This window comes from Erpetoichthys calabaricus, chromosome 7 (genome assembly GCF_900747795.2).
Source record: "Erpetoichthys calabaricus chromosome 7, fErpCal1.3, whole genome shotgun sequence".
Lineage (NCBI taxonomy): Eukaryota > Metazoa > Chordata > Cladistia > Polypteriformes > Polypteridae > Erpetoichthys > Erpetoichthys calabaricus.
Genome location: NC_041400.2, coordinates 137,753,497 through 137,765,746, shown reverse-complemented (window position 1 = coordinate 137,765,746; position 12,250 = coordinate 137,753,497). Strand labels below are relative to the sequence as shown.

The 12,250-nt window shown below is 37.5% G+C and overlaps 1 protein-coding gene across 3 annotated transcripts in view; it reads right to left on the bottom strand.

Annotated features, from left to right (window-relative positions):
• ndufaf2 (NADH:ubiquinone oxidoreductase complex assembly factor 2) overlaps window positions 1–12,250 on the bottom strand; it is a 159,575-nt gene that overhangs the window by 90,840 nt on the left and 56,485 nt on the right. Inside the window, exon 2 of one of the 3 annotated variants that reach the window (XM_028805446.2) lies at window positions 1,018–1,080. The exons of the other annotated variants lie outside the window; for them this stretch is intronic. Within the exon in view, the coding sequence (XP_028661279.1) occupies window positions 1,018–1,080 (63 nt within the window). The remainder of the gene's footprint in view (window positions 1–1,017; window positions 1,081–12,250) is intronic. 3 annotated transcript variants of the gene reach the window in all.

Genomic DNA, 12,250 nt, shown 5'->3' with positions numbered 1-12,250 from the left:
GCAAACAGCCCACTTCTTTCTAAGAAAAACATCAAGGATAGACTGAAATTCTTCAGGAACAGCAGAAGACTGGTGCAAAGTTATTTTTTCAGATGAATCCTCCTTCTGGCTGTTTGGGACATCTGGAAAATTGATTGTCCAGAGAAGGAAAAGGTGAATGCTACCACGAGTCCTGTGTCATGCCAACAGTGAAACACCCTGTGGCAATTCATGTGTGGGGTTGCTTTTCATTCAAGGGAGTGGGCCCACTCACAATTATGCCCAAGAATACTGCCATAAGTAAAGAATGGTATCAAAATGTCCTCTAAGAGCAATTTCTCCCAACAATCCAGGCGCAATTTGGGGATGATCTGTGTATTTTCCAGCATGACAGGACACTATGTCACAAGGCAAAAGTCATAACGAAGTGGCTCAGAGATCATAATATTGAAGGTTTAGACCCATGGCCAGGAAACTCCCCAGATCTTAATCCCATTGAAAACCTGTGCCCAATTCTCAAAAAGCAGATGGACAAGCAGAAGCCCACAAATTGTGATCAACTCCAATCTCTATAAAGGCAAGAATGGATCACCATCAGTCAGGATTTGGCCCAGAAGCTGATATTCAGCATATCTGAGTGAATTGCAGAAGTTATAAAGAAGAAGGGTCAACATTGTAAATACTGACTCTTTACATAAATTTGATGTATTTGCCAATAAAAGCCTTTGAAACCTATGAAACGTTTACAATTGTATAAAAAATAATCTGAAAATGTTGAAGCAGCAAAGTTTGCAAAACACAATATTTGTGTCACTGCCAAAACTTTTGGCCACTACAATACATACTTGTATATATCTCTTTATCATGTAACAAGGCAATTTCTCATTTAGCTTAGGAACAGACCTTGAAGATGTCTAAGTTTAATTTGCTATAATGTGCTGTCAGATAAACATCAGAAGATGGACTTCATCATTCTATGCACAAATATGATAATACATAAACATGTAGCCATAAAAAAAAAAAAAAAATAAAACTTACAAATTATGTTTTGTGCTTCAGTGCTGACTGAAGCGGAGAGATTTGATAACCATATCCACTGAACTGAAAAATATAAAGAAAACAACATACATAGAAAAGATAGAGTTACTTGTCAACTATCTTATTTTCTAAATGGCAGCTGATTTGACATTAGAATTTCAGAAGAGCACGAATGGTGGTGAGGTTTGTAATTGTAAAAATCAGCAGAGCGAATTAAAAATATGTCATATATAAAATCTATACTTCTAAATAATAATGCACAATATAAACCCCAAAACATGTCTTCACAAATGAACACATATGACTTCACAAAGTGCTTGAAGTGGAAACAAATAATGTAAATGGCAAATGGCAGTACTGCCCGTTTTTGTCTGCTTCTTAGTCATCATTGCAATGCTGTTCAAATTTAACACAAGTTCTTAATCAGCCTTTCTCTATTGGAGTTTTAACCATTCTATTATATGTACATTACATTGAACTGGGGACAGAGGTACGAAGGTCTCCTTTACAATTTTATACACGCTATTCTTAAAATATTGTGAAGATGTTTGTTTTGGTGGTGAAATGTTTTATTAGATGAACATTCTGTTAAAATATTTTGATATTCTTCAGCTATTTATCAGGAAGCATAGCCTGAAACTGAGACTGTCATTGTCACCTGGATGTCTGGCCACCTTAGTAAATAATAGTGTGAATGAAATAGTGTATTATTATTATGTGCAAATAATGGAACTGTGAGGATGATATAGTGCAAGGTAAAGTACAGCTCTGCCTTCAACACCATCAACCCTCCCAACCCAAACAAACTGGCCCAACAAACTAAACAACTTAGGTCTCAATTCACACCTGTGTAACTGGATTTTAGATTTTCTCATTAACAGACCAAAAACTGCGTGCATGGGAAAGCACATCTCTTCATACGTAACACTGAACACTGGAGTACTGCAAGGCTGTGTACAGAGCCCTCCTCCTTTACTCCCTCTTCACAAGTGACTACAAACCTACCCATGATACTAACATCATAATAAAGATTGCAGACAACACCACAGTGATAGTGCTGATCTCCAATAATGACGAAGCAGCCTATAGAGAAAAGGTTGAGAATCTGGAGAGCTTGAACCAGAACAATAACCTTGAACTCAACTCCAAATAAACAAAGAAACTGATTCTGGACTTCAGGGGACTGAACTACAGTGGTCACCATCCCATAAGCATTAAACCGCAGCAGTCTAGAGACAGTCCAGTGTTTTAGATTCTTAGGAGTCCACATCAGCCAGGACCTGTCATGGACAACAAACAAGACAGCAATGGCCAAGAAATGTCTACAGATGCTTCACTTTCTGAGGAGTCTGAAAAAAGCACAACTCCTACAACAGCTGTTGGTTAACTTCTACAGGTGCACTATAGAGTCTGTCATCATGTACTGCATTACAGGGTGGTATTTTGGGAACAGGAAGACCCTCCAGTGTATCATCAAAATGGCTCAGAGAACTACTGGCACCCAGCTACCATCACTGGAAGATATCTTCACTTCCTGCTGCAGAAGAAAAGCAAAGAACATCAGAAATGATGCCCATTCCAGCCACAGCATTTTTATTCCTCTGCCCTCTGGCAGGTGCTTCAGAGCCCTGCATGCCCACACTACCAGGCTGAAGAACAGCTTTTACCCCAAAGCAATCAGCCTATTAAATGCACATCAATCACTGCCCCTTCTTATAACAGAAACCACCACTGATTGAAATGAACATCTGCATCACACACTTACACATGACCCATGTACAACTCATCACCATTACACTGACTATACTCTTCACTGTGACTTCATTTATTATCTATTTATGCTTACATGTTTACTTTAACTCTGTGTTTATTAACACTTAATAGTAACTGTGCTTCTCATAGTTTAATGTTTACTTAGTTTATTGTCTACTCTTATATACTTTTATCTAAGGCATCTATAGACTCGCTCCAAATGATATTTCACTGTATTTGTACAGTGGCAATAAAATTGTCCAGCATCTTTCGTAAATGTTGATATGTAGATAACCCTTTATTTACCTTGCTTGCACTTTATACTTTTTTGTTTATTAAGATCATTTAGCTTACCCATTAAGACTTAAATCACTGCGAAGAGGAAGATGCAAGCATGAGTTTTTATGTGCACCAAGCTGGACTTGCTGATAAGAGGACTGAAGATCTTTGTGCATGTACAAGCAGCCAGTGTCATTGACTTAGCAGACATAGTCTGCTGGTTTTTCATTGACTTGTATTTGGGATCTGTTTGCCATCAGCAGCATCTATTGGAGATGAAAAAGAGGAAAAGAATGTTCCTCTGTTTTAAGTTAGATGAGTTTGCAAATTCGCTAATGTTTTTCAATGGCAGATTTTAAAAATGTCTGTGGAGCAATATCTGATAAGTGTGCAACATTTCCACAAAACTGGTCCATGGAGAGCAAAGTTGTTTCATGCAGACAGACAGATGGGGAAACAGACATGGCTATTGTGATAGGTAATTTGTGCATTAGATGCTGTGTTCTGGTTTTCCTCCAAAATCCCAAAAGTTTGGCATTGAAAAGTGGTGCTTTAAGGTTACTGAGACCTGATACTTCACTTTTGTTTTTTTAATTTTGTCAGACACATACTAAAGATGGTAGCACGGCAGTGCAGTGTGTAGTGGTGCAACCTCATCAATCTTCTGTCCTGGATTCAAATTTCACACTAATCCTCCACTCAGTTGTTGCTATGTATAGCATGAAGTTTGCATGTGCTACCCAAGTCTGTGCAAGTTTTCCTGCAAGGAGTCCTGTTTTGTCCCCGCATCACTAAAGATGAATGAACTAGGTTAATCAATGATTCTTATGCAAACTGCTAATTGGTTACTAGAGAAACCTTCGTAATCTCACTAACACTGCTGAAATTATTAACTCTCTTCAAGAAAGCAAGTAAATTGTTTTCCTTGGGTTGCAAGGTACTGGCAAACCCACAGTTCAGTTCTGGGCTCAAAAATGGCCAAAAGGAAACTGCTTTCTCAAGAAACAAGTCTGTTTGTTGTTTTTTCCCCAAAATGAATGGAATTCCACATGACAGACCGCCAAGAAACTCATAAAAAAGCATCTATTATTGTTTACAAAGAATAGGGAAAACTGAATCTGTCACATCTCAGCCAGGGTTCCTCCCCCACTGGGGTTCAAATCCTTGTTTTGTGTCTTTGGTATATGTTTTTTCTTTATTTGTATGTGTTTCTATTTTTTTTGTTTATGGTTTGCAGTATTCTTTACATTTTATGTATCTGTATCTAAGCCTGTGTTATAGTCCATGTATTTTGTGGGTGGTCCCCCAAGGGGCAGGGCCACCTACCAATTACCACCAGGAACTGTCCTCCAACCCTATAAATCTGGTAGGTTCTTCCATAGTTCCTAATTTTGTCTTTGTGCCCCACAAAGTGTCATTGTGAAACTTTTTTTTGTGAATGATGTCTTTTTTGTAATAAAGATTCCATGTGGCTCTTTTGTGTCTAGTAAAGGATTTTGACAGGATTTACCATCCTAGACTGCATTTTTGGAAGTGCTTTTGGATTTGGGTATTTTGGAACTACAGGTAAACAACAATAACCAGAATAGAAAAACAGGGGGAGAACCCAGATACAAAACTGCACAGCAGGGTAAGTACATAAGAGTCTGTAGTTTGAAAAACAAATGTCTTACAGGTCCTCGGTTGGCTTCTTTATTAAATACACACAAAACACCAGTGTCATCCTGATAAAATTATGATTCTATGATGCTGGCCTTACAGGTAGTGATTCAAAGAAAAAGCTATATATGAAACTGGCAAATAAATGGAAAAGGTTCAAATGAGCAAAAGAACACAGACTGGCTGGAAGATGACTGGAAAAACAAATAATGTCTAGCATCTTAGTGTCATCTTTTTTTTTCTTCTTTCATCAATTGACCTTAATTGCTTACAGAACCTCTGAGGCTTGACAATTATTTTATGCCATGTGAGTTATATAAAATTAAAAGAAAACAGGTGTGGCACAGGAGGTGGAGATGCAATTAAACAGCATAAGGGCCACAGAACCAGTTTCTGACAGACAGATCTTCTGTACAATACTAACACATTCTGCCCATGTCCTCATTTTCTTTGATACTCCTTTTTTCCCAAATGCCAAATAGGTCCACTACTGGCTTAATTAAATTGATTCCAGGTATGCAAGCAAATATGTCACACAATGGACAGATATTCCACGCAGGGACAGTTCCTGGCCTGTCTTGGGATGGGTTCTGGCTCCCACTGACAATGAATTGGGCTAAGCATGTTGACCAAATGGATGCAATGGAAAATGTAATTTTGCTCTGGATGATTATCTGAGCATGCATTATTTAAAGCATCTTAAAGTTATTTAAAAAAATATATGGGGACAAAATCTACAGAAATATCTTACTCAACTGTAGTCATTAACTACTCTAAAGTCATTTTCAGAATAAATTGTGGGTTAATCTGAAAATGTATTATTTAAACATTTTCATTTCAAACCCAAACCCAGTCATTATCTGCATTAATCCTTTTTGAAATGACCACTTGAATTATTTAGTTACAGCTGTGTAAAGCTTGTCATCTTTCTATTCAGTTACTGGCCATGCTCTTCGTTTGGTTGTCTTGAAACGTCTCCTTTTCCTACACAAATGCACTTTGTAAGTGTAATGAAAGAAAATGTTAGAAATTCAATTGTAACTGTGCAGAATTCCATCCAAAAATTAAACAAGACTCACAGAATTTGTTTCATTAACTATTACTGTAAAATGTTAAAATTAAAAATGAAAATTTTACAGTCCTGTGGTCTGTGGTTTAGGTGTAAACAGAATAAAACTAAATCACAAGACAATAAAAATATAAATATAAGCAAGGTGTTGCTATTGAATATCATATAAGCCAAGTAAGTCAGTAAGACCTAGAACATGAAGAATTAAATGACATTATAAGCCACCCTTAAGGACTTTTAAATTTACAGTAAAAGACAACTAAAAATGGCCTTACACCTCGACAGCAGGTAAGTTAAGAGAATTGAGGAAATTTGTATGTTAACTAATGGGATTTGTCAATGTATTGTGGAGACTTCATTCCCTGATCATTAGGTAGAAAAATACACTCTGCCTCCAAGTCTCAATCATAATTAAAAGCAAAACACAAGCTCTCCCTTAAAGATAGGGTGAGAAGCTCTGTCATCTGGGAGGGGCTTAGAGTAGAGCCGCTGCTCCTCTGCATCAAGAGGAATCAGATGAGGTGGCTCGGGCATCTGATCAGGATGCCCCCTGGACACCTCCCTGGTGAGGTGTTCCAGGCACGTCCAACCGGGAGGAGGCCCCGGGGAAGACCCAGGACACGCTGGAGGGACTATGTTTCCCGGCTAGCCTGGGAATGCCTCGGGATTCTCCCAGATGAGCTAGAAGAAGTGGCCGGGGAGAGGGAAGTCTGGGTATCTCTGCTCAAGCTGTTGCCTCCGCGACCTGACCTCGGATAAGCGGAAGAGGATGGGTGGATGGACATTGAATATCCAGATACATGGTGTTGGGTTATTATATTTCAAGGTTATAAAGGCATCCCTCAAACTTGGTAATGTTATATTTTCTGCCTTAAAAGATGTGCATGTAGTCAGGAAACTTCCCATTTACACATCAGTGTTATTACAACAATGAGTAAACTTTGTTTTTCAACTATTGTAATCTTTTTAGTTAGCCAATAAAAGGTGTCATTTTGCTTGGCTTTTCTCTACATTCATAATGGCTAATGGCTAACATGGTACAACACCCTAGTATTACAACTATTTCATCATGTTTTTAAGTAGCTCAATGTCCCAACTCTGCCCTTGCAAAATGCATAACATATATTGCACGGAAGACAAGAGCACTGTTACAAGATATATTATTAAATTTTAATTTCTAATTATAATATAGTCTCACTAAAATTATTCTTGTTGTTGAACACCTCTGTGCAACAGCTTAACAGAAAATTTTCTAAAATAAGTAGAATTCTATAAGAAAAAATTAATCATATTTTGTAGATATGATATACAGTATTGGCGGTGGGCTGGCGTCCTGCCTGGGGTTTGTTTCCTGCCTTGCGTCCTGTGTTGGCTGGGATTGGCTCCAGCAGACCCCTGTGACCCTGTAGTTAGGATATAGCGGGTTGGATAATGGATGGATAGATGGATATACAGTATTCCAATACTTTCATTAAATGAGCAATATGAACAAAATTATGCAGAACAAGAATGTTAACTATTACCTATTTCCTTCTATTTTACCACTATGGAAAAAATATCACACATATCTTTAACCTTTCAGTTTTGCTGTTTGGCTTTTTGGTCAATGTGCAACATTTGTAACTCTGAAGGCAAGAAAACTGCAAGGCTCACAGTTTTTGCCATTACTCCACTACCCCTGCAGGCTGCAGCAGTTGTTGGCCTTTATGAAAATATCACAAATTCAATCAGCAACTGCAAATTTCATGAGACATCCATCTACTTGCTGAATTTCAAGCAGCATGTCAAAACAATCCTGGAATTGCCTTGTGATGATCTGTGCATTGAATTGTAAATTTCTATAATTTTCCACATAGATACTGAATTTCCGCTGATGTAAAACGAAAGGGAAGTAGAAAAGTGAGGTGAGACAATAAGTCAGTTTACATAGTTCAAAGGGGAATTCATCTATCTGTGAAAAAATACATGGCTACTTGAAAGCCATTTAAACCTACATGAATTTGTTTCAGTATAATTAAAGTAGGGCAGGACAGCAGTAAGTTGCCCTGTGCTTCAGTAGTTTTATGAAAATTGTAGTAAATGCATCAGTGAGTTCATCAGTTGTGCCAAAACATCTCTGTCTCTTGCACCGTCAATCAGGAGACGTGCTTCTTAAAGTGATGGACAAACCATGAGGGAAAATAGAATAAGTTATGAGTACTGCACTCAAATGTCAGGCTTTGTATTGCATAAAAATGATTAGATACTGCTTATAAACAAATCCACTTTAATACACTATAATTCAAAAAGATTATTTCAGATATAGACTAAAATCAGATCTCTCGATATATCAAATAGTATTATTATTAAAAATTATTTCTGATTTACATACATAAATAACATTACTGCAATGCAAAAAATAAGTTAGGAAAAGGAAGTGTCATATAACCCATAGATCTAAGAATGTCAAATAATCTATATCAAGGTAGAATTAGTGGTTAAGGAAAACATAACCAATGTAAAAAAAAAAAAAAAAGAAATCAAAATTGCAATTATTAACAGCAGTTAAACAATGACGATAAAATAACCCACATCACTAAGTCTCATTCTTTAATGCCACAATCTCCTTTATATTCACTGCACTAAGATTTTATTGCTGCTAGGTTTTAACCTATTTTTCTCCTAGTCAAGAGTTATCAACTATTAATATGTATGATCAAAACTGACAAAAAACATTATCTGACGTTTATTGTTTGCTGTACACATTAGAGACATACACTTGGTGGAGTATTGTTAGAATTCTTTGTCACCCATCTACTCATTACCCCATATTAAAGTAAAATGTTTCCTGAAAACCCTGGAATGTGAATTCATAGCAGGGATTAACCTGAATAGAGGCAGATATAATAGTTAACACAAACAAACAAAATTCTGCGCATTCATCATCAATTCCAATCCACACTGAAATGACACATAAGTATTTGTCATTAATTAAAAAATTACATATCCCGACTAGGTTAAAGAATACTGCAAAATTTTTTATTGGTTGTACATGGGTGGTTACAGGTGGGTGGATGTTTGGCTTGTTGTCGGTTGCAATTATTATATAATGTGCTAACAGCTGCATTTTTATATTGTTAATAAAAATGATTAAAAAAATATATCTCACCATCCATTATCCAGTAGTGTCATGTTAAAGGTGAAATAAACTTCAGGAATTGAAATTCAGAAGAGAGTTTATGATTGAGAATATATTTTTAGTAATAACAAAAAGTATATCAGCTTTGTCTACCTCTTTGCAAGGCTTGCTGATCGGTTTATAATAATGAATTGCTTGTAATGAAATTAAACTATAGATTAGAACATTGGCAGAGTTGTTACTGCTGCCATATCTTAGCGCTGTCCTTGCTATGAATTGTGACCCAGTTATTGTCACTGTGGTGTTTTCTCTTTTTTCTTATCTCTGTATGGAGTACCGTACTCTGGTTTTTTTCCTCTTTTTTAACAGATGTGCACGCTACAGTATGTTGATTGGTAACTTTAAGCAGGCTGGATAAGAGTAAGTGTGAATGTGTTCATGAGTGTCACTGCAATGGACTGCTATGCTGTCCAAGGCTGACTCTGGCTTTTGTGGACATTGTTGCCATGAGTAGTTTATTGACTCCTGTGACTCTGAACGAGGATACAGTAGTTTGATTCAGAAATGGAAGAATTGATGGATACATTTAAAATGAAATATCTGCTAAATGCTATCAAATGCCAGACATCAAATGGGAGAACAATGTTTAAACATAGCTGCTAATGAGTGACAAACATTCAAGTCTCATGTTTAAATTATTTCTTGAACAGTTAAAGTTACTATCCCTGACTGAACATCTTACCTGCCTTGCAGTAGCCACCCATTTAGAAGGCAACCCCACAAAATTATACTTTGGATTTCTGCTACACATGCTTTTTTTTACTGAGTATCATAATTTCTCCATTTCTGAGGAAGTTAGACATACTTAGATTTTGCTTGTTTAGGAGAGGGAGTTTTGTATTGAGAATTATAATTAAACATAGTGGAATTAATCTTATTACCTTTTGCTCAACGTTGCTGGGATAGACTTTTGCCCTCTGCAAACATTAACTGGATTAAACAAGTTTGACAATATCACACTGGTTTTTATCATATTTGTTTTAGTATTTTCAACATTGGAACAGCAAAACAAAATTTAGGAGCAACTTTGTTTTTAAGAAAGCAGTTAAACATCATCCAGTAAGTATTACACTGTAATTCTGTCATCATTTTTGAATTGGTGGACATTACTACTTTGTAATCTGAGGATAACACAGTTTCAATTTGAAAAAGGTTAAAGAGCTTAATACAAGTGGATACGATATTTCTTTATTTAAAGCAAACTATTGTATTCTGGAAATGTTCAGATCATATTACTATATTACTGATGCTTATCTCTCTATTATAAAAAAAAATCTTGGAAGGCTTGGAAGGAGACGAGACGTAATTTCCTTGGAAACACTTTAACGTCCCGCAAGACAAGGCAGTGAGACAAAAAGACAGCTGCTGTACAGGCATTTTAAATGTTCGAACTGCTGCGCGACATGCAGATCACGCAGCACGGCAGCAGCAAGCCACCAGCTAATCGAGCAAAGAGGAGGTAATATTTTTTTTTATTGGTTTCCCATTGTATCACTGTTTAACAGGGGGTTTTGGAGGAGTGACCGCATCTCCTTAGTGTTGCCCCCCCCCTTTTTAACAACGCGATCAGCAGACGCACGAAGTGGCTGGTGCATAGTGCACCCCATTGTGTAGAGGGTGGGCGAGCGAAGCGAGCAGGGGGCAAAGCCCATAGTCTGTTTTATATTCATTATTGAAAGTAGCTACCACTAACTTTTTTACTGTCTAATCTGAGTTAGTTTTACTTAAAACAGCATACAGTAATCCCTCCTCCATCGCGGGGGTTGCGTTCCAGAGCCACCCGCGAAATAAGAAAATCCGCGAAGTAGAAACCATATGTTTATATGGTTATTTTTATATGGTCATGCTTGGGTCACAGATTTGCGCAGAAACACAGGAGGTTGTAGAGAGACAGGAACGTTATTCAAACACTGCAAACAAACATTTGTCTCTTTTTCAAAAGTTTAAACTGTGCTCCATGACAAGACAGAGATGACAGTTCAGTCTCACAATTAAAAGAATGCAAACATATCTTCCTCTTCAAAGGAGCAAACAATTCAATAGGGCTGTTTGGCTTGTAAGTATGCGAAGCACCGCGGCACAAAGCTGTTGAAGGCGGCAGCTCACACCCCCTCCGTCAGGAGCAGAGAGAGAGAGAGAGAGAGAGAGTTAGAGAGAGACAGATAAAAAAAATCAATACGTGCCCTTTGAGCTTTTAAGTATGCGAAGCACCGTGCAGCATACTTAAAAGCTGCACACAGAAGGTAGCAACGTGAAGATAATCTTTCAGCATTTTTAGACGAGCGTCCGTATCGTCTAGGTGTGCGAACAGCCCCCCTGCTCACACCCCCTACGTCAGGATCACAGATAGTCAGCGCAAGAGAGAGAGAAAGAAAAGTAAGTTGGGTAGCTTCTCAGCCATCTGCCAATAGCGTCCCTTGTATGAAATCAACTGGGCAAACCAACTGAGGAAGCATGTACCAGAAATTAAAAGACCCATTGTCCTCAGAAACCCGCGAAGCAGCGAAAAATCCGCGATATATATTTAAATATGCTTACATATAAAATCCGCGATGGAGTGAAGCCACGAAAGGCGAAGCGCGATATAGCGAGGGATTACTGTATTGTAATATTTTATTAAATTATCTTAATGAAAAACTGAGTACACAATGAAAATAAACCAGATCAAGTGGTTCCTCTATTAATTTTCTTAACCTGCTTGATCCTAAACCGGGTTGGTGGAGAGGTGTGTAATACCTATAAAATTTCAGTGCTCGACAAGAAGACGTTCATTATGAAGAGGCAGTCCCCTTGCATGCACACTCCCAAATGGATTCACACTTGGTCAAATTAGATAATAAATCAAAATATTATACGTGACAAACTTCAAACAGAATGTGACCAGGTCATGATTTGAGGCCACCGGCGCTGTGCATATATAGTCATTACTGTACCCTTGTGCAGCCTATAGTACTGATCAATTAAATTCAAAAGGTGATATTTTTTATGTGTCAGATCTAGTCCTTATCTATACATCAGCCAACATTAATACAATTTTCATACTGCAGGAAAAAATATTCTAAAATCTTCTTAAAGCAAATTAGAGTATGTGGGAGCTGGAGCCTATCCTGGCAGTACAAGGCACAAAACATGAACCAACCCTAGAGAGTACACCAGTCAACAGCACTCAGTGCAAGGCAGGAACCAATACTGGATTGACAGCTAATCCTTTGAAGGAACACTCACATATGCTCACACCTACACTTGCTCACAGTGAAATAATTTAGATAACTGATTAAAATGCTTTACACTGAGGT